Here is a 23398-nt window from a genome sequence, read left to right as displayed (position 1 = left end):
GGAGCGCCCTCTTTCGGCCGGTGTCTTGCCTACTGCTGGCCCTTGTGTCCCTCCTGGACCCCGGTGCCCCTTTCCCTTGGGGGCTGCCCCCTGGCAGTACCCCCACAGTCTCTGGGTCTCTCCTCCCAAGGGAACCCCCAAGCTCCTATCCCTACCTCGCCTCAGTATATGGCTACTGCCAATCACCATCTAGCCCCTGCTCACTGAGGCGGACTGCAGTGTACATGCCATTCATCACTGGCAAAGGGGGGTTTGGACCTACTGCCTTTGCCTACCCCAGGCTACCCCTCTGTAGCCCCAGAACCTGTTCTGGCCTTTATCAAGGCCTGCAACCTGGGGGTTCTCCAGGCTGGAGCTCCCCAGCTCCTCTAGCCTTTCCCCAGCTCTGCTCCACTCTAGGTACCTTTGTCAGCTCCCAGACAGCCAGGCCCTTCTCCCTCAAGAGCTAGAGGGAGAGTCCTCTCTGAGCTCCAGCCTAGTAGCCCCTTTATAGGGCCAGTTGTGCTTGATTGGGGCATGGCCCAGCTGCGGCTGCTTCCCCAATCAGCCCAGGCTTACTGGTTCCCCGCCACAGCCCTCTCGCAGGGCTGTTTTAAGCCCTTCAGGGCAGGAGCAGGGTTACTGCCCCGCTACAGGGACAATTTGAATCAGGGAGGCTTTGAGGCAGCACTTTGACAATGAGCACCAGTAATGTATATTTCTGTCAGAGGTGCTTCAATGTTACATTACATGTAGTTTTTCTAAGGGGCAATGGTGACATTTGGGGCCTTATATTCCAATAAGAAAATAATTAAAATGCCTGTGCATATATTGGTAGTGCCTGCAATCTCAATTTGTAGAAAGAAAAAAAAAGATAATTTACCATTATAAAACTTTGCTTTTATTGCACAAGAAACAGCACACACAAACACACAGATGCTTCATGGGAAAGGAGGAACCAGTGAAGGGCAGACTTTCACAACTGTGTGTAGGTCCAGCTATCACTGTGAAAGTTGTCCAAGAGGGTGGAGTGAAGGGGAAACTAAGCAGTCCCGGGAAGTGGAAAAGAATGTGTGGGCAGAGTTTGGAGGAGGCATGGAAAGGAGTTCTGAATGTGCTGCAATGGTGGTCGAGCACAGATCTGCTCAGTCTCCTGCATTATTAAGGACTTCAGCATCTGCGTTTGCTCCTCCATTATTTTAATCATCTGATCAGTTGCGTCCTTAAATGCCTGATTCTCTTTTCTGTCCTGTTGTTCAGCTTCCCAGCCCTCCTTGCGTTCCCTTTTTTCTGTATTGGAGCACTGCAGTACCTCCCAGAACAGGTCTTCTTTGCTGCGTCTTGGGCACATTCTTATCTGTCAGAGACACTCGGCCGGGGACTGTGGGGTGTTCCTGAAGGCCACATCTGGTGAAGCACAGGGAACAATGCACAGAAATGGGATTGTTAAATTCACGCACCGCCTTGTAACATTTCAGTTAAATACACCTTTTGCAACATTGCAATCACTTTCTCACTGACCCTAGCCAGGCACACATCTCTGCTAACACCCAAAGCATGGTGAGTGTTGGCAGGAGGGTGGGGACACTCCACATGGGGAAAAGAGCACTCAATCTTTGCAAGGGTTGTGGTACAGCATTCTAGGGGGGAAATTCTAAAATTCTCCCACACTGCTAAGGATAAGCAGGGAAACAAGGGCACATCTACGCCACGCTTGTGGCTTCCACCCTGCTCCCTGTGCTGCTTTGGTTCCTGCACAAGTGATTGCCAAATGGTGCGGGAAAGTTTCCTACAACGGGGGAAGGAACAAAGCTGCTCTGCCACAGAACCTTCAGTAGAGGATTACCGAGTACCTTCAGAAAACTTTCCTGGAGATCTCTCCCCCATGAGATCTCAGCGTGCATCAACACTCTGTTCCACTATACCAATTAGCTATACAGGGAATTGTCCAGCTCACAGAAACACAGCCAGCCTCCCACGTTTCTATACCTTGAACCCACCTCTACACTACACAAGCCACAGCCACTTACCAGGCATCTCATCTCCTGCTTCTTGCTCCCCAGACAGCAACTGCTGAGATTGACTAGACACCTCTGGAGTGGAGAGCAGTTCCTGGCTGCCAGCCCCACCGGGAGCTGCACATCCTCATCTAACTCCACCTCTTCATCAATAACTTAGTCCTCTGGGTTAGGTCCTCTTTCTGCCGCCTCCGTGCCCTCTGAAGTATCCACAGGGCTCTTGGCAATGGAGGTTAGGTCACCACCAATGATAATGTCCAGCTCCTTCTAGAACCGGCAGGTTTTAGAGGAAGCACTGGAGTGATGATTTGCCTTCCTCGCCTTATGGTACACCTGCCTCAGCAACTTTATTTTTGCTCTGCACTGCAGTGTGTCCTGATCATAGCCCGTTTTGCACAAGCCTTGAGAAATGTGCCTGTAGGTATCCTAATTCCTATGGCTCAAACGCAGCTGGGACTGCACAGCCTGCTCTCCCCATATACTGAGGGGAGAGCTCTGCAATGGTCCAAGTGGGAGAGCGTTTGGTGCAATAACCCTCCATGGTCACCTGGAAAGATGTGATGAGACCTCTCCATTCCGAGCCATCGGAAATGGATTTTTTAAAATTCCTGGGCTTCTAAGGGGGTGGGGCGGATGGTTGTTTACCTGGCTGCAGGGCAGTGGAGTTCAAACTGCTGACCAGAGCGGTCGGGATCAGCATTGTGGGACACCTCCTGGAGGCCAATTAAAGTGATGAAATCAAGCACGGCGTCTACACTTGCATTTTGTTGAGAAAAATATAGAGGAAAAAGATGTAAGTCTCTCACCAGGGTGGATGTATTTAGTCGCCAAAACCGGACATTTTTCCCGACAAAAGTCGCATTGCAGTGTGTACACACTCACTGTTTGGTCGACAAAAGGCAGTTTTGGTGACAAAACTTGGTAGTGTAGACAAGGCCTAAGTTTTCAGTGACTAAATACCCCCCTTCTTTCACCTCCAGCTTGCTAGGCAACATCACCCCTTCCTCCTGGGTGAGGACCTGGCCACAATGATCCATGCATTTGTCACCTCTGAACTAGATTACTGTAATTCACTGCATCTGAAGTTGATTTTAAAAACAATGCAAAGGCTCCAACTGCTATAGAACGTGGCTGTCTGCCTTCTCCATGGTTCAGGCTGCTATGAACACATCAAGTCCATGCTCCAGTGCCTCCACTGTTTCCCAGTCCACTTCCAATGTCAGTTTAAGGCTTTGGTCCTAATCCTCAAAGCAATAATGGATCAGTTCCATGGTACATTGTAGACCTCATTTTAATCTACGAACCATCAAGATAGCATGCTCCTCTGGGGCAATGCAGATCATAAAGCCCAGAATAAAGTGAGCGATATCTGGAGACAAAGCATTCTCAAGTCCAAGGGATATGGTTCTGGAACAAACTTCCAGAGGAGATTAGATGAATTCAGGATTTTATCATCTTTAGGAGGCATTGCAAAAATTGATAGTTTTTCCAGCATAACAAGAATGACATTTGCATCATCAGCCACCACACCCACCACCTCAAAATTATCCCATCTACCTTAAACAGAGCTTTTTATAACTAAAAAGGGGAAAGAACCAGAGATGACAAGAATTCCCTTAGAGACTTCGCTATTAATTTATTCTACATGAAAGGAGTTCACATGTGAAGGGGCAGCACTGCAAAACCCTAAGATAGATAAGACAGGGATTTAATGCATTTACTCAGTCTCTATAGATATCAGAAAGCTAAGTACATTATAAATTGTAATTGTTTTACAAATTGTTTGTCCTAAAGCATTTCCCAAAATAATTGTGTCAGTCTTCATTTACTTTCAGTAGTTACCAGACCTTGACCCCATCCTGTATTTCAGACCAAAGCCCTATGATCACACTGCATCACTTATTTAAACCAGTTACCTATTAGGGCCTCAATGTTTGGGATGGCCCTTTATTAAATACATACATTTGCCTCATTAGCAAATTGGGCTTAGTGCAGAGTTGCTGATATGACAGGCAAGATCAACTCAAGAACACACTTCAATGGGAAGATAGTCTTGCCTTTCAAATGAGAGACTTTAGAAGTGTAGAACCAGGCACTGTCCTCCAAATTCATTGCATCAGTTCAAAACCCAGCAGTGGAGATACGCAGTTTGCATTCTGGAGAAGCAAGAATGCCTAAAGTCGCCCAGTCTGTGCCTGTGATCCGCACCATGTGGTGATCAGAAAAAGTAGGTTATGTTTCTATATGGAGTATGAAGAAAGGGACTAAAAATACAGTAAAGATGTGAATCGACCCCACACCTCACTTTATTCCATAAATGAAAAGACAGTAAGGTACTCAATGAAACAGGAGCATACAAATAGCAGAATTCACTGCTGCACAGAGCAAATAATCAAATTCTATGAGGGGAATAATTTTGACTGTAAGAAACAGCTGTAGATTTCCAAGGTAAGTTAATTATAAGAGTAATCACCATGTCCTGTTGCAGTGAATAGGCAGATTGGCTGTAAGGGTCAGGAATGAATTTCACCATCACCTACAGTACAGAATAACTGCCAGTATCTTATAAAGGGAGGTATTATAGTCCTCTGAAGCAGCAAGTACTGGCCAGTGCCAAAGACGGGACACTGAACTCTCTTGACAAATGGTCTGATACAGCCAGAGATAAGAACACCACATTAGCTGGAGTAACTCTTTGATCCTGTGAGGTGGACTAGGAGAGCAGAATGGGATCAGCAGTCAAAAATTCTGGGTTCTGTTCAGGCTCTGACATTGACTCAGTGTGTGATTTCAGGTCAGGCACTTCACCTTTTGGTTCCTCTATTAACCCAGCTATGAAAAGGGGATAATACCTACATTTGTAAAGCACTGGGTTTCTCAGCTGAAGAATGCTACATTAGCTGTACCAAATGATCTGATCAGGTATGTGCCTATTCAGTTGGAGGCAGAAAGGTTAAAAATAAATAAAACTCAAGTGTCAGAGGCAGAAATTTCTCTGGGTGTGCTGCTCCCTGACACATTTTGTATTAATGCCCACTGTGCACAGCTGTGACTCAGTGGCAAGCATCAACCTTTACATCCCTCCCCATTATTCTGCATCTTTAGGCTATGAGTTGCATTAATGACACACACGTTCCTTTTAGCATGTTCACTCCTCTAACAGCTCAGATCAAGTTGCCAGTTGTCTCAGGCCCTCACATCCCAAACTCTGTGCCTCTACTCAACATTCCTGTATCTGCAGTGGCAAAGGGTGGAAAGGAAAACATGATTCAGGAAATTTTATTAGCAGACTGCTCCACAGACATCAGGAGAAACAACTAACGATTCTGGCTAGTGAGAGTTTATCTGGTGAATAAAAGCTGATAACACATTTTAGCTAACAAATATGACTCAAAAAATTGAGAGGGGCCCAATCACTTCGGGGGGCAGTCGTGGAGGATAGCTAGAGACCCAGTAATGGGGAATTCAGCCCTGGGTGCTAGGGTTAGGGAAATAAGGGTGGAACACATAGCAAGGAGCAGAGACTCAAGGAGGTTTGTGACTAGAAAGGACCATTAATTGTAAATGCCTTCTCCAAACATGCCCTTAAGAACAAAGGCTTGTTGCTCCCTGCAAGGTGGTCAGTTCATCTGCACAGAGGGCACTAGCTAGAAGCCTATGGTGCTTTCACTCAGAAGCATCGACAGAAGCAAACGATGCATGAGCTTTTCAACAAACAAAACAACAAATCACGTAAGAAAAATACCATCTTGGTTTATTGTTTAAAAACCTTGGTAAAACAAACAGAAAAGAACAGAGAGCAGGAGGCTGATGCCCATTCCATCTCCCCAGCTAAGACAAAATTCTCCAAAAACGGATAGCACGAGCCCCCAGGCTCAGACTGAGCATTTGGGATTGAGGGGGGCTCTAGGAGAAAGGTCTCTACACTGTGGTAGGAGTACAAAAGTTCATCTTTTCAACTTCAGGCGCCACTTCCCACACCACAGAACAGAATGAATTCTTCCGGGTTGTCAGTGAGGGAAAAGGTCTTCCACTTAGGGTATGTGATTCACCCCGAATTCTCTGTGGATGTGTAAAAGAGCCTGGGCTAGGAGAGGGAAAGGTGTCTGGAGGTTACAATGGAAGTGGGAATGCACCACACCAGGTATGGCACAGCCCCCTGCAACCAACCCCTGCACCCTCTGCTCCAAAGTAATTTGAGCCCCAGGTAAAGATCTAAATAGGGAGTTTGGGACAAAACCAAATATGGCAAATAGCTGTGGTTCTTGTTAGCAGATACAGAACGAAGCTACTCCAGAGTAAGACAAAGGCTACACTCTGAATACATTCTCCCCTCCCTGCTCCACCAGGTTGGACCCAGAACTGTCCAGTCTCACCTCTTCCCCCAGTCTCAACCCCAGAACTGGTCTTGCCTCTCCAAACACAGGAACTTAGGATGGCTGGAAAAGCTGGCAGGAAGTGTACCTCACTGCAGGTTTCAGTGGACTTTTGCCTGAGCAGATGGCCAAGGACACATTGAGTGGTGCTGATGAAGGGGATGGGAAGATTCTAGGCGTTGCAGCACTGACTCCCATCTCTCTGGCTGGAGCCTGAGCTGTACTGAGAGGAGCTGGTGAAGCCACTGCAGACTGGGCTCTGAAACTGGTTGTATGGCAGCAGCACAGAGACCATAGTGTGGATCCAAGTGTCACATGAATTTCTATTTGCCCTACTGATGAGAGTCAGAGCCCTGAGGGATTGGAGAGGGTAAGGAACAGGTTTCACTGCTCTGTGCCTCCATAGGTAGCCAGCCTGCCCCAGCAATGCTGCTCCTGCTGCCACATGCGTCAAATATAAAGGGGAGGTCCAAAAAGAGACCTTTTACTGGCTCATGTGTATCCCAGTCATCTCCACCAAGCACCAACGTCTTAATAGGGACCGCCCCACAGTTCAGAGTCCAACAATTCAGCCCTCAGATCTCGACATCACTTTCTTTATCATTATCGTGGTCACCATCATAGAACTCATTAGAAGCCTCAGGCCTGAAAGACAGACAAGAACATAAGGACAGGCAGCCTTTTCCAGCATTTTCAGAAGAGCGGAGTTTGTCTAGACACAGAGATGAGAGCATGTTGCTAGAAAAAGGGAGGGAGGGACACATCTCCTCACCTAGCAGACATAGGATATGTCCTCTGAGGCATGTAACCATGTGCTAGTATAGAAGTTTCTCTGGATAGGAACCAGAGAATCAAAAGGGATGCAATATCTACTCTGGGATGTAAACAGTCCCCACCATATCTCCCCTCACTGGGATGTGGTGAACAGGAGAGAGGAGCCTCTTTCTCAGCTCATCAGAACAAGAAGAACGGGAGGCCAAGTACCTGTTGTAGTTCTCCTCAGAGCCTCTCTCCTCTGGATCAGGCTCGTCTGCACGGTCATAACTGAGCAGGTCAGAAGGAACATCATGGATCTGGACACTGGGAGCATGGTTCAGCATTTTCAGATTTTCAAATATTGTCTGTCTGATTTGATCCAAGTACTGGTTAGGAACAGAAAGAGCAGATCAGCTTAGCTAGATTGAAGGGACAGTACCACAATTACTGGCATTAACACCTGCCTGCACCATGCATGCCGTAAGGCCACGCAAATGCCATCAATGCAAATGGCTTTAAACTGAAGCATAGAGCATAATATACTCAACATAGGCACTGAGGGTTTGTCTACACGTAAAAGGATGCAGCTGTGTCCCTGTAGCGCTTCAGCAAAGAAACTACCTACGCCGACAGGAGGGCTTCTCCCATTGCTGTAGGTCAGTGGTTCTCAACCAGGGGTACCTGTACCTCTAGGGGTTTCCAGAGGTCTTCCAAGGGGTATACATCAACTCATCTAGATATGTGCCTAGTTTTACAACAGGCTACATAAAATGCACTACTGAAGTCAGTACAAACTAAAATTTCAATGACTTGTTTATACTGCTCTATATACTATACACTGAAATGTAAGTACAATATTTATATTCCAATTGATTTAGTTTATAATTATATGGCAAAATGAGAAAGTAAACAATTTTTCTGTAAGAATGTGCTGTGACACTTCTGTATTTTTGTGTCTGATTTTGAGTTCTGTATTAGCAAGTAGTTTAAATGAGGTGAAACTTGGGGTACACAAGACAAATTAAGACTCCTAAAAGGGGTACAGTAGTCTGGAAAGGTTAAGAGCCACTGCCATAGGAGTTATCCACCTCCCTGAGAGGTAGTAGCTATGTCAATGGGAGACTTCTCTGGTCAATCAGCGCTAGTCTACACTGGGAGTTAGGTCGGTGTAACTGCACTGCTGAGTGACCTAGTTATAGTGACATAAGTCTGACATAAGACCAAGCCTAAGACTCAGGGCAGGCGCTTCAGAAGTGGAAAGGAAATTGTAAGAGGACCTTCAAGTTTCTCAAATATGAAGTATCTTTGGAGAGCTCCTTACATCTCAAAGATGCTGTGAGGCTGCAAACATAGGTGCTCACTCCATAGAGAAAAATTAGCGGATGCTTAGCACCCACTTGTAGCCAAGCTTCCCTCCCTCCAGCCGCCCCCGCCAATCAACTCCTCCAACAACTCCAGAACAGCTGGGTGTGCAAGAGGCGCTGGGAGGGCGGGGTTACCTAGGGAGGTGGTGTAATCTCCTTCTTTAGAGGTTTTTAAGGTCCGGCTTGACAAAGCCCTGGCTGGGATGATTTAGTTAGGGATTGGTACTGCTTTGAGCAGGGGGTTGGACTAGATGACCTCCTGAGGTCCCTTCCAACCCAGATATTCTATGATTCTATGAAGGAACGGGGACGGGGCACGCTCAGGGGAGGGGCAGGAAGAGGTGGGGTGAGGGTGGAGCGGGGATGGGAAGAGGCAGGGTGGGGGCTTGGAAGAAGGGGTGTGGTGGGGGCAGGGAAAATTAGAAGCCGGCGCCTGTGGCTGCAAAGAAGAAAGCATGTTGTCCAACACTATGATGAGCAGGAAAGCCTCTTGTTGCCCTGCCCTGGCAAGTTTTTCCTGGGTGAGCTGCTGGCTGAACTCCACCTGGTTTCACAGGATCTAGCATCAAGCACAGACCTTTTCTTTTCAGACTACACCACATGGCTATGTTAGCTGATGCAGAGTAGCGGGTCCGGGACAAGACCAGAGCCACTCACCTGTCTAGAGTTCTGGTTCTCAATTCTTGTACTGACATCTGGGTGGAGGGTGAAGTCTGGAGCAAAGTACTCGAAGTATTCTGCGAGGGAACCAGTAAAGAGTTAAAGAACAGGGGCGAGGGGAGTTTGAAACTAGTTTTTCTGAAACACTGTTCTGCAGAGATGGGAACAGCCTACCCTACATCATTCTAGCTGTCACCATACCATCAAGAGCACAGTGAGAGCCAACTCCATCATCATGAGGGGTATGCTGCCAGAAAGAAAAGAGAAAGCAACAGGAACATTGTGTATGGAATTTAGAACACATGATACTGTAATGCAGATATGTCTGTCCAGTGAGGCCCACCACAGATGGGGGATGTGTATAGTAGGAAGCAAGAAAGTTCAAGAACACCTGGGTTAGGATCAGAAGATACTACTGCTTCAGCCCCACTCTGGTTAACATTAATTAACATAGGTGTGGAATCCAGCTAAAGTCCCTGACGCATTAGAACGTCGAAGCACATTAGCTAAATTTATGAAGAGAGTGGGGAAACTCACATTAATTTATTCCAAGACTAAAAGGAACCATTGTGATCAACTAGTCCAGGGGTTCTCAAACTGGGGGTCGGGACCCCTGAGGGGGTCACGAAGTTATTACATGGGGGTTTGCGAGCTATCAGCCTCCATCCCAAACCCTGCTTTGCCTCCAACATTTATAATAGTGTTAAAGTGTTTTTAATTTATAAGGGGGGGTCGCACTCAGTGGCACCAGTACAAAAGTTAGAGAACCACTGAACTAGACTGACCTGCTGTATAACAACATAGATCAGAGACTTTCCTAAAATAATTCCTAAAGCAGATCTTTTAAAAAAACATTCAATCTTGATATAAAAATTGCCAGTGATGGAGAATCAACCACAACTCTGGCAAATTGTTCTAATGGTTAATTACTTTCACTGTTAAAAAATTATACCTTATTTCCAATCTGAATTTGTCTCATTTCAACTTCCAGCCACTGGATCGTGTTATACCTTTCACTGCTAGACTGAAGAGCCCATTATCAAATATCTGAACATACCCTGCAGGTATTTATAGACTGTAATCAAGTCATCCCTTAACCTTTGTTAAGATAAATAGATTGAGCTCTTTGAGTCTGTCACTATAAGGCAGGTATTCTAATTCTTTTAGTCATTCTTGTGGCTCTTCTCTGAACATTCTCCAATTTATCAACCTCCTTCTTGAATTGTGAACACCAGAACTGGATACAGGATTCCAGCAGCCATTACACCAATCCCAAATACAGAGATAAAATAACCTCTCTACAATTATTCAAGATTCCCCTGTTTAGGCATCCAAGAATCACATTAATCCTTTTGGCCACAGCATCGCACTGGGAGCTCATGTTCAGTTGATTATCCACCATGACCCCCAAATCTTTTCCAGAGTCACTGGTTCCCAGGATAGAGTCCCCCATCCTGAAAATATGGCTTACATTCTTTGTTCCTAGATGTATACATTTACATTTAGTCATATTAAAATGCAGTCCTTGCTTGCACCCAGCTTTCCACGCAATCCAGAGCACTCTGTAACAGTGACCTCATCCTTTTCATTATTTACCACTCCCCTAATTTGTGTGTGTCATCTCCAAAATTTCTCATTGATGATTTTATGTTTTTTTCCCAAGTCACTGATACAAATAGTAAATAGCGTACAGCGAAGAACAGATTCCTGTGGGACCCCACTGGAAACACATTCATTCAATGATGATTCCCCATTTATAATTGAGACCTGTCAGTTAGCCAGATTTTATTCCATTTAATGTATCTTACGTTGATTTTATATCTTTCTAATCCAATGATACTCAGACTGAGGCTTACAAGCTGCAAGTGGGCTCTTTAATATGTCTCCTGCGGCTTTTTGCAGCACATGATATTAAAACACTGTGTGATTTAATTATTAACCAATCTAAGTTATTAACCAAGCAGGATGCTTTTACTATGTTATCAATCAGTTTTAGTTGATACAATAAATACTTGGTCAGTCATTTTGATGTGAGAAATAATATATATATGATTAGAACAGTGATATTCAGGCCTCTGATTCAGGAGCCAAATTAGCAATCAGCATTATCCAAAAGAGCCACAGTCATGTGAATTCATTATTTCATTTACTATAGTATTATCTATTCATATTTAAATGTGGAAATATTGGGGGGGGTGGTGCGACCATGGCTCTTTTAGGCAATGCTGATTGTTAATTTGGCTCCTGACTCAGAGGCCTGAATAACACTGTTCTAATCAAAATGTTGTGCATTACCAAGTTAAATGCCTTATAGATGTCAATTACATCAACATTATTTACCTTTATCAAACTTGTAATCTCATAAAAAAAAAAGAAATTATGTTAGTTTCACAGGATCTATTTTCCATAAACCTATGTTGATCGGCATTAATTATAATACCTTTCTTTAATTCTTTATTAAAATAGTCCCATATCAGCTGCTCTAATTTCTTGCCTGGGATAGATGTCAGACTGACAGTCCTATACTTACCCAGGTCATCCCATTTACCCTATTTAAATATTGGCACAACATAATAATCTGTAACAAGATGACGCTAACTCACCACTGTATGGGAGTTCCTCACTAATTGCTTCATCCACAAGCAGCGACGTTTCATAGGTCCTAAAAACACAGAACATTCTACTCAGTCCAGTAAAGATCGACTTTTCCCCCATTACCCAGTACTGGCAGTCAGCCTGAAACTCAATGCCAGTTACAGCTGCATAAAGGCCCAAAGGAGCACAAGTGTTGATAACCCTCATGCCATCTGCAACAAATAGGAGATTCTCCAGCAAGCATGTGAAAGACTCACCAGCATCGTGCCACATTACGAACAGTATAGCCACCTCCTCCCAGCACCAGAAGGGGGATGTTGAAACTCTTTACGTACTCCACACACTCCCTAAAAACCCAAAACAGAAGGGAAATCTGTGACTGTTAGCAGCTGATCTAAGCTCATCAATGCAGCACCATGCTCAACCCAGTAACATACCTAACTGTATGATACACAGAGTTCAGGACTCCCATCAGTGAAACCCAAACCTTGCCGTGATGGGAGCTGTTCTCATGGCTTGAGAGAAATCTGACCTCTGTGTTCATGCATTCTGGCAGAGCACTGCCGGAAGAAATGTTGTGAGATCCCAAATCTAGTCTGAGGAATCTGCTTATGCAGAATCTTACCCCTTATTGGCTCTTCTGAGGAGAGCCTCCTATCCCACAGGGAACTAGATTGCTCTTGTTGAACTCAAGACTCGCACTGAAGACCCAATGCATTCTTTCACTGACTGCGATGGTCCTTTAAATGTTCCATCCACACCCTTGCTGAACTTACCCATGTCCTCTTATACTGAGGTTGAAGCAACCCAGACGGTCACAACCCAGGGAGTCAGCACCGCACTAGGGAAGAGAAAGAGAACAGCTGAGTCCTGGCTAAGAAGCATTATTCTCCAGATGCACATCCTAACAAGCCATCAGCATCCCACAGTTATACCCAACCTACCACAGAGCCACAAGCAGCATTCCAGCCAGCCAGCATCCACCTGTCCATATTTCCCCAGGCAGCCACAGATGCACATACTGGAGAGTGCATACCTCCTACCCATTCCCTCTGCAACAGATGCACACAGACCTGCTCTCCTACCTGCAGCACTATGCATGTAGGCTGGTAGTAGTCCACCACCTGGTTAATGACTGGCTGGAAGAGGTGTTTATAACCTTTAGAGAGAAAGACAGATTGTCATCATGGCTCAAGAGGGCAAACAGGGACATTGGGGCGCAGGGAAAGCATTCCACTTACTTTGGTCATCAATGCCATCCCGCAGTGGCACATTGAGGCAGTAATAGCGGCCACTCTCTGCCCCAACCTCGTACATGTCACCTGGCAGAGGAAAGGAGGCAGAGTCACAGCACACAAGGATCATCTCTGAAACTTCATAGGTGTGGGCAGTACAGACAACAGCAAATCAAGACTTCTGCCAAGGGATCCAACCATGGCATGGAGATCCTTTCCACCTACTCTGCAAACTACCACGGGACCATATCCTTCACCCAGCCTCTCCCCACTCTCCAGAACTCCTTTCTTCAGTCATCTCTCTCTGAAACCAGAGCACCAGAACCTCACACTACTATGTAACAGCCGTGATTGGGGCCTGAAATCTGCACTTCACTGGGGCAGTGGAGATTCTGTACCTGTACCAGGGAAGAAGTAGTTCCCATATTTGTGAAAAGATACTGTCATGACACGGTCTGTCAAGTAAAAGGCCTCCTGAACACCATCTCCATGATGAATATCAATGTCAATGTAGAGAACACGTGGGTGATACCTGCCAGAAACAGGAGACAAAGGCGCATTACAGTCCACTGGTGCCATCCCAACTACAGCAACCACTTTGCTATGGTTTCCTAAAATCCAACCCCCATAAAACAAGCCTGTAATATGTCAAAGGCCTTCCGGCTCAGCAAGCCCATCTGGTCCCCCCTAAGGTCTCTGGAGAATATCTCTGACATTAGACCATAAGATGATGTTTGTGTAGAGCATCTTCCATACAAACTGTACTTTAAAATACTCTTGTCTGTTATATTAAGAGGCACGAACAAGGAACAACAGGTTTTAAGAGCAGACTAGAGACACGATAGAAAGCACATGAAAGAGAGAGATGCAGTGGGCTCGTTCAGACAGCAAAGGTTGCAGAGAAGATTCTTGCATTGGCAGCAGCAAGATTATGCAAAGGGTCAGGAAGGAGGCCACTGGCGAAGACGCAAAGTGAGAGGAACCAGCCTAGTAGTGCAAGTCCATGAATTGACTGACTTGTACAGTCAGAGAAGTTTAGAAAGCACTTTATGTACAAAAGTCTTTGCCATGAAAAAATTACAATCTAGTTAATCTTTAAAAATTAGAGCAATTTTTAAATGCTCCTGAAATGAATGGGGAGTAAAGTAATTTGAAGATGGAAGCAATTGTTCTTCCCTGTATGTGCCACAGCACTGGCATCATCACTCTCCAGTGCTAGAGTCTGGAGAGCCAGGACTTGAGGAGGTCAGGGGAATGAAGTGCAGTCATCCAGATGGAGGCATGAATGTGGATCTCAGCCACGGTGGGCAGAAGGACATAGTGCCCAGGGGCATTATTGCATAGATGGCAACAGGCAGCATTGCAGAGACAGGGAATGTGGAAAAAGGAAAGTTGAGTGAAGGCTGAAGCCAAAGTTACTGAGAACGGAGGTCTGAATGCAGGGGAGAGAAAGAAGATGCTGCTGGGCTTGAGAAGTGTCCTCTTGCCAAGTGGACATTCAGGGGAATGCAGGAGAGTTGAAATTACTGGGCAATAAATTTACTAGGTCCATCAGGCAGAGGTCAGATAAGGAGTGGTCATTTAAAGCAACAAAACTTATATGTCCCCACTTTTAATGTTAAAGAGAGAGGGGACATAACCCTTACCAGAGCCAACACCCTGTTTGAGATGAGGTGACTAGTACTGCAGTAACATTTAGAGGCGGCAAACCTTAATTAATCCAGAAAATATCACAATGCCTTTCTATAATTCTCCAACCCATTCCTTATGAGTTTAGACTTTTTTTTGAACCACAATTGCATTTTTTTGACAAAAGTGGAGGTCCCCATTATGCTGTCTCCAGATCCCTTTCCTGAGCCAATATAGTTAAATTTAGAATCCAGAAAGATTCACATGTAGTTCAAATTTTTCCTTCCAAAGTGCAACACTTTGCATTTATCACAAAGAGCTTAACAATGGCAAGAACTATATACACAGTAAGCCTCACAAGGGCCCGGTGAAGTAGAAAAATATTTCACAGATGGTAAATTGAGAAAACAATCAACAAAGCTAGCACCAGATATCCTTATTCTCAGTCCTCTGCCTTAACTGAGAACTATTCCGGCTTCTGAGGATGAGAACAGGACAGTAAATCAAGAACTGAGTGTTTGGGACTCTGCAATGGCAGGGTCTTGGCAGAGAAGCGAAGCTACCAGTAGAGATAGACGCTGGAGATGTAAGAGCAGAATCATGCCAGGGACACGCCTGAACAGCTGTTAGGCTACAGAAGACACCTGAAACAGAGACTGTCCAGGGCAGCCAATGATCAGCTATGTCTAAGCCACAACTGAAATTAAGGAGAACAAGAAGGGAAGAACTCTCTATCAGCAGAGGGGATCCTATTTATGATGTGGAGAAGGGCAGTGTCCATACTACAACCACATCACACAGGGCGTCTCTCACAGCATTACCCTCCCAGAGCATCACTTCTAATCCAAAACAGTATCACAGTGCACTCACACCGAGTCCTTACTTGAGCAGCTCCAGAATGCCGATAACTATGTCATTTACGTAACAAAACCCAGAAGCCTGCAGTGCAAAGAAAATAAAATGGAGTCAAAAGAAGAGCAGCAATGAGCCCAACTTTCAGTGAGACAGAAATACTTAGACTTGTGTCATTACCTCAAACTTCTTGGCATGATGCAGGCCTCCAGCCCAGTTTATTGCAATATCACAGATCTAAGAAAGGAAGAGAAGATTAGCTCAAAGTTAAGAGCAAGAGAGCAACAACCCCAAACCCAACCCTGCATGTCAGTATGGACATCACACCTGCCCCCACATTGTGGCTCACAATTATTATTTTTTCCCCTTTCTCCCCACCCATCCAGTCCCTTCAGATGCCCTGCTATCTGTCATCCAGTCAAGCTACTTAAGCTGTACTAAATCAGTGTTTGCAATCAGTCAGTGCGGGGGCAGGGGGAAATCCAAGAGATTCCCCCACAAATTAACAGACAGGTGACACCGAGTTGGTGTTTTTACAATAAGTATATGTAGTATAGGCTATCTTAGGGACTCCATCCCCCACAGTAGCCAGCTGGCATGTCAGTGTTCAAAGAGGACAAGCATATCAGCTCAGAGTTACCTTGTTGTTCAGTTGTGTTGCTCCCTGCAGTGAGGCCCCAGTATAGCGAGAGCAAAATTCGAAAAGGCCTGGGAACACTGGGCTGCAAAAAGAGAACACAAAATTCAAACAGAACAGAACCTTCCAACTTCAGATACACGTCTCCAGGACTGAGACCAAAACAAAACTCTCAGTGACCATTAGACAAAGAATATCAAAATGCAGTCTCTGCTAGAGAAATGTTAATTCGGGGTCATTCTGACCCTGTTCACTACAGATTACATACCAATAGGCAACATTACACCATCCTTTGCAAACACTATGGAAAACTTGGTGGATTTGATAATAATTACAAGAAACTTTCAAGTTAGTCTGGAACAATCTTGTTCACCATATACTCCAGATCTGGAGAATGGGAAACATACAGACTAAATCCTGCCCTCTACCATGCTGATGCATATATGGGGACAGGGTCCTGGAGAGAGAAGACGCAAGGCATCCTGTGTAAGGGAGAGGGCAGGACTTCACAACAAAACAACAACAGGGAACATAGCTGTCCAAGACATCTACTCACACACCATATTCCCATGGGGTTGTAATCTGTTAGTTTGAAGATGCTCCCCACCCATTCACCTACCTAGTGAATAGACTGCTGTGAGCAATAAATTGTATCCAGGGATGCACAATGCTCTTGCTCAGAGTAGCAAAGTATGTCTCATCTCCATCGTGCAATCCCACTCTAGCCAGCAGGCTCAGGATGGCAGAAGAACTCCTTTACTCATTTTCAGTGACTTACATCATGCACACATTAACAAGTGCAAGTCATAACATATCAATGTGTGCACACAATCTACCAGAAATAAAATATAGACCTCAAATCTCTTGCTTCCATGTGTTTCACTTGTTAACAGGCCCCAGAGCGCTTGTACCTGACCACACTGTTTTCACAAAAGTAGAATTATAGTCAAATTAACCCAATGAGAAGATTGGCTGAGGGAGAAAGCAAATACCACTGCCACAGAAGTGCAGGCCAGGGAGGTGTGTGAAAAATGTGTTATATGGCCACGAACGGAGAGCAAGAATGACAGATCAGCTCACCCTAAAGTAGGTGGCAGCCTGACCTGTGTCTACAGCACTTTGTAGTCCTGCAAATAGCTGAAACTCCCAGCAGACTGTGTATTTAAGAACTCTGGGTTTGTTCAGTTGGGAGAAAAGGAGATTATGGAAAGGCAAGGATAGCAGCCTCTACCTCCCACAGCTAAATCTCATCACTTCTCATCCTGTCCTCACTAATTAATGGGAATACTAGTATATAGAGACTGTACTGTTATCCTATTATTTATTGCTTGAGGTCAAGATTTTCAAAATTGACTAGTGATTTGGGATGCAAAGTTTGAGACACAGATTTTCAGAGTTTATCTGCACTTTCTGAAAGTCAGAACCTTTAAGTTGTCTCAAGTTTGGCACCCAAAAAACGGAGGCAACCAAAATTAGCCACCTTTGAACATCTCTGCCCAAATTTTCAAGAGCTAAGACCCTCACGAAACCAAATACAGTTACAGTCCCTAGCATAGAGCTTACCATCTAGATTCAGATCTAACTACTGAAACTCTAAGAGATTAAAAAGAAGAGGGAGAGGAAGAAGATTTACAGCAATAACAGTTACTCAACAAACTGTTTGCAACATCTTGATGGCTCCATTAGACTGTAGGGCTTTTTTAGTTAAAAATGTAAAATTAATACCACACTGTATTGGAACCATTATGATGCACCCATACCACACCAAGTAATCACATTAGATTACTGTAACCCTTGTACTTCCCATTCACCTGCTAGGTGCTAGATACTCACCAGTCATCACCCACATTGAAGGCATTGAGGCTCTTGGTGAATCCTTGCATGTTGTTGGGACTCACCCTCTGCAGGAAGTCTATATAATCCTCCGAGTGGAAGCGACACATATCATGCTGGGATGCCTGGTATGGTTTAAAAACCTCCAAGAGAAGGACACACAACAGTTATTTCCTGCTCAGAGTTGGGTTTACCTTGGCTACTACAAATCTCACCACAAAATTAACTCCAAATAGACAAATATCCCAAATCACTGTCAGTCTAAAAATGCTCAACTATGTGCTCAGCTTAACAAGTGTCTTGCAAATTTTAAATAAAAAGTGGTCAGGAAAGTAGGGATTGATTCAAGAGATGGTGTCCACAACAATATGAATTTGCCATCATTGCATTTTTTCATATTAAAGTATACTTTTAACTAAGTTAACAATCAAGAATACTACATATGTACAATGAGAGGAAATTAAGCTGCTCTGAGATTAATCAGAACCTTAAGTTTTGCCTTTCTTTATCTGTCCCTATTTAAAATATATACTTTTAACAAAATTAAGAAATTTTTGCTTTTTAAAAAAATTGGAGAAAGCATGGGCTTGTGTTCATGGGGAAATGTATTCACATAACTATACAGGAATAACTCCCCGTGTGGACAGTGTTATTCCGGAATAAGAGTGTCCTCACAGGGAATTATACCGGTATAGCTATATGGGTATAACACTAGTCTACAATTTTTGAGAAGTCGTCTGCTTCAGAGATAAAATGTGCTATTTATTATGTATTTTGATGTGCTGAATTCAAATATTACAATTAAAACAACTGATTGGCTACTGTTTCTTAGGCCTGGTCTACACTAGGAGGTTATGTCGAATTTAGCAGCGTTAACTCGAATTAACCCTGCACCCGTCCACACAACGAAGCTATTTATTTCGACACAGAGGTCTCTTTAAATCGATTTCTGTACTCCTCCCTGACGAGGGGAGTAGCGCTAAATTCGACATGGCCATGTCGAATTAGGGTAGGTGTGGATGGAATTCGACGCTAATAGCTCCAGGAGGCATCCCACAGTGCACCACTCTGTTGACGCGCTGGACAGCAGTCCGAGCTCGGATGCTCTGACCAGACACACAGGAAAAGCCCCGGGAAAATTTGAATTTGAATTCCTTTTCCTGTCTGGGCAGTTTGAATCTCATTTCCTGTTTGGACATCGTGGTGAGCTCAGCAGCACTGGCAACGATGCAGAGCTCTCCAGTAGAGGTGACCATGCAATCGCAGAATAGAAAGAGGGCCCCAGCATGGACTGATCGGGAAGTCTTGGATCTGATCACTGTGTGGGGCGATGAGTCCGTGCTTTCGGAGCTGCGATCGAAAAAAGCATGCAGGGATCTTTCCCGGGGACAGCCGCGAGGGGGTTGGGACAGGGGCAGAGTTCATGCTGGCCAGATTGCCGGCAGCAGGAACTGGCCAACGCTAGGAGCATTGCTTGGAACGTGAAAGGAAGGCACTGCTATAAATTAAGCTTTAAGTAGCCAAAAGTCTACGGCTTACCATGTCCGCCTGCTAGCTGAATTCCATTGTTCAGCCCCGCTTGTGTGATCTGTACAGCAAGACCCCAGGCACTCAATGGGAAGGCCGAAAATTCGACCTTGTACTGAGTGCGCATGTGATAGGTGCTGTGCATGGTCTTGTTCACAGAGAAAGACTATATTCATTGTTCGCAAAACTGTATCTTTCTGAGGAATTCACTCCCTTTTTCCCATCCCACAGCTGCAAGTGCCTCCCGTGCTACCCCGACATCCCCCTCCCAGAGGCTGGCGCAGATCAGGCGACGAAACAGAAGGACACGGGATGAGATGTTCTCAGAACTTATGGGCTGCTCCCGAGCCGAGGCGGCACAGCAGACCCAGTGGAGGGAGAACATGTCGCAATACCAGCGATCACACAGCGAACGGGAGGACAGGTGGCGGCAGGAAGACCAGCAGGCGACTCAAACGCTGCTTGGACTAATGAGGGAGCAAACGGACAAAGCTCCGGCGCCTTGTAGATGTTCTGCAGGACCGGAGGCAAGAGGACAGAGCCCCGCTGCATTCTATCTCTAACCGCCCTCCCCCGCCACAAAGTCCCATCCCCCCCTCACCCAAAGTCCCAAGAAGGAGGGGCGGCAGGGGCCGTGGAAACAGTCACTCCATCCCTGCAGACTGCTCAAGTAACAGAAGGCTCTCATTCCCAAAGATTTGATAAGTCCTTTCCTTGACTCCAAAAGCACCTCACCCAAGCCCCCGTCCCAGTTTCATCCTCTAACTGTGTAGTTGTTAATAAAAAATACATTTCTGTTAATTACTGTTTCCATCATGTTCTTTTAGAGGAGAGTGTGTTTGAAGGGGGTGAAGGGGGTTGGTAATTGGAGAGGACAGTCACCTTTACCAGGGTACAGACATGAGGGCAGGTTCAGCAGAAGGTCACACACACATTGCAGTCACTAGGCACCCTGGTCAGTCTGGGAGGTGGTTTTCATGTTCTGTGTGTGGGGGCTATGTGAGTTTGTGGCGGAGGAGGGCGGTTACAGATCTTATGCAGCAGTCCTTAGCCTGGATGACAGAGCCACACAGCAGGGGATCTGTAACCGCCCTCCCCCGCCACAAAGTCACATAGCCCACACACACAGAGTCCCAAAAAGGAGGGGTGGCAGGCTCCGTTGAAACAACCAGTCCACCACTGCAGACCGCTCTAGGAGCAGGAGCCTGTCATTCCTCGAGTTTAGAAGCATCCTTTCCATCACTACACCCGCTTCCCACCACAGTCTGCGTCCCAGTTTCAACACTTTACCATGAAATCCTTAATAAAGAAAACGGTGTTAATGAACAAAGTTTCATTTATTTTATTTTTAAAGGTGTGTTGGAAGGGGGGGAAGGGGGTTGGTAACTGGAGAGGATAGTCAACATTAACTGGGTAAAGAAACAGGGGCAGGTTCAGCTTCTGTTGCAACAAACTTAATAGTCACAGGTTACCCTGTTCACTCTGGAACCTAGCTTTCAAAGCTTCCCGGATGCACAGCGCGTCCCGCTGGGCTCTTCTAATCTTCCAGCTGTCTGGCTGGGCATAATCAGCAGCCAGGCGATTTGCCTCAACCTACCACCCCGCCATAAACGTCTCCCCCTTGCTCTCACAGAGATTGTGGAGCACACAGCAAGCTGCAATAACAATGGGGATATTGGTTTCGCTGAGATCAGAGCGAGTCAGTAAGCTTCTCCATCTCCCCTTCAGACGTCCAAAAGCACACTCCACCACCATTCTGCACTTGCTCAGCAGGTAGTTGAAGAGTTCTTTTTCACTGTCCAGGGCGCCTGTATAGGGCTTCATGAGCCAGGGAATTAGCGGGTAGGCTGGGTCCCAGTGGATGACTATAGGCATCTCCACATCCCCAACAGTTATTTTGTGGTCCGGGAAGTAAATACCTTCCTGCAGCCATCTAAACAGACCAGAGTTCCTGAAAACGCGAGCGTCATGAACCTTGCCCGGCCATCCGACTTTGATGTTGGTAAAACGTCCCCTATGGTCCACCAGTGCTTGCAGCACCATTGAAAAGTAGCCCTTTCGGTTAATGTACTGGCTGGCCTGGTGGGCCGGTCCCAGGATAGGGATGTGAGTTCCATCTATAACCCCACCGCAGTTTGGGAATCCCAAGGCAGCGAAGCCATCTATGATCACCTGCAAGTTTCCCAGGATCACTACCTTTGAGAGCAGTAGCTCAACGATTGCGTTGGCTACTTGCATCACAGCAACCTTCACGGTAGATCTGCCCACTCCAAAGTGATTCGCGACTGACCGGTAGCTGTCTGGCGTTGCAAGCTTCCAGAGGGCTATGGCCACTCGCTTCTGGACAGTCAGGGCTGCTCGCATCCAGGTGCCCTTGTGCTTCAGGGCAGGGGACAGCAAGTCACAAAGTTCCAGGAAAGTTCCCTTACGCATCCAAAAGTTTCGCAGCCACTGTGATTCATCCCAGACCTGCAGCACTATGCGGTCCCACCAGTCCATGCTTGTTTCCTGGGCCCAGAATCGCAGTTCCACAGCATCAACATGACCCATTGCCACCATGATGTCCACGGCGCAGGGTCCTGTGCTTTGTGAGAGGTCTGTGCCCCTCTCAGACTTAATGTCCTCACCGCGCTGCCGTACCTCCTCGCCCGATTTCTCAGCATCTGCCTCTGGAAAAGGTGGATGATAAGGTGCGAGGTGTTGACAATGGCCATAATTGCAACGATGATCGCAGCGGGCTCCATGCTCGCAGCGCTGTGGCGTCCGCGCTGTCAATCACCAGAAAAGTGCGTGAACTGATTGCCCGCCGGCGCTTTCACGGAGGGAGGGCGGGAGTGACGGTTGAATGACGACAGTTACCCAAAACCACCCTCGACACATTTTTTGCCCCAGCAGGCATTGGGGGCTCGACCCGGAATTCCAGTGGGCAGCGGGGACTGCAGGAACTGTGGGATAGCTGCCCACAGTGCACCGCTTCCAATGTCGATGCTTGCCCAGTTAGTGTGGACTCACAAAGTCGAATTACTGTCCTGAGTGTGGATACACACGTTCGACTTTGTAATATCGGTTCCACAAATTCGCTTTAAGTAAAATTGAACTACTATCGTAGTGTAGACCTACCCTAAGATATTTAAGTTTTTACATTTTATGTCTATGTATATTGTGTAGATAGTAGAGTTTTAATCATAAATTGTAAACCTAGGTCTTTTCATGTGTTTATGGTTGCTTTACATGATAATATTTCACCTGTCCTGTTTATGTAACATTTTAAAAATCAGCAAAAGAGTTATATAAATAAAATTTATTATGAAACAAAAGGCAAAAAACTATTATGTACATAGTTTAGTCCTATTCAATGTCTACTCGGCCCTTCTTGGCTTGTCTCTTGTATTCATTAAATGGAGAATCTCTTGTCACTGTTCAGCAATAGTCTGCAAGCATTGATGGGCTCCATTTGCCCTGATAGCATTTCTCCATTGTTGCAATGTCCTGGTGAAATCGCTCGCCGTGCTCGTCGCTCACTGCTCCGCAGTTTGGTGGAAAAAATCTAGATGAGAGTGCAAAAAATGTATCTTTAGTGACATGTTGCAACCAAGGCTTTTGTATGCTTTGAGGAGGTTTTCCACCAACAACCTGTAGTTGTCTACCTTGTTGTTTCCGAGAAAATTTATTGCCACTAACTGGAAGGCTTTCCATGCCGTCTTTTCCTTGTCACGCAGTGCATGGTCAAATGCATCATCTCGAAGAAGTTCACGAATCTGAGGACCAACAAAGACACCTTCCTTTATCTTAGCTTCACTTAACCTTGGAAATTTTCCACGGAGGTACCTGAAAGCTGCTTGTGTTTTGTCAATGGCCTTGACAAAGTTCTTCATCAGACCCAGCTTGATGTGTAAGGGTGACTTCCTTGATTCAACAAGTGGTGGATGCTGAACAC

The 23398-nt window shown here is 45.7% G+C and overlaps 1 protein-coding gene across 2 annotated transcripts in view; it reads right to left on the bottom strand.

Moving 5' to 3' along the window:
* Window positions 1–5730: 5730 nt before the first annotated feature.
* Window positions 5731–23398, bottom strand: part of HDAC3 (histone deacetylase 3) — a 29090-nt gene continuing 11422 nt past the window's right edge. Inside the window, exons 3-15 of one of the 2 annotated variants that reach the window (XM_005280870.4) lie at window positions 17935–18077; window positions 16105–16186; window positions 15645–15701; window positions 15496–15551; window positions 13382–13515; window positions 12990–13070; window positions 12834–12907; window positions 12525–12589; window positions 12006–12095; window positions 11757–11815; window positions 9151–9230; window positions 7358–7515; window positions 5731–7018 (exon numbers count right to left, since the gene is read on the bottom strand). In XM_005280870.4, coding sequence (XP_005280927.1) covers window positions 6949–7018; window positions 7358–7515; window positions 9151–9230; window positions 11757–11815; window positions 12006–12095; window positions 12525–12589; window positions 12834–12907; window positions 12990–13070; window positions 13382–13515; window positions 15496–15551; window positions 15645–15701; window positions 16105–16186; window positions 17935–18077 — 1149 coding nt within the window. In that variant the 3' untranslated portion in view covers window positions 5731–6948. Of the gene's footprint in view, window positions 7019–7357; window positions 7516–9150; window positions 9231–11756; window positions 11816–12005; window positions 12096–12524; window positions 12590–12833; window positions 12908–12989; window positions 13071–13381; window positions 13516–15482; window positions 15552–15644; window positions 15702–16104; window positions 16187–17934; window positions 18078–23398 lie in introns of both variants that reach the window. The other variant, XM_042840744.2, reaches the window with a different exon arrangement.

This window comes from Chrysemys picta, chromosome 8 (genome assembly GCF_011386835.1).
Source record: "Chrysemys picta bellii isolate R12L10 chromosome 8, ASM1138683v2, whole genome shotgun sequence".
In the NCBI taxonomy this organism is placed as follows: Eukaryota; Metazoa; Chordata; order Testudines; family Emydidae; genus Chrysemys; species Chrysemys picta.
Note: the sequence above shows the minus strand (reverse complement) of the source record. Positions and strands in the feature narration are given on the sequence as shown.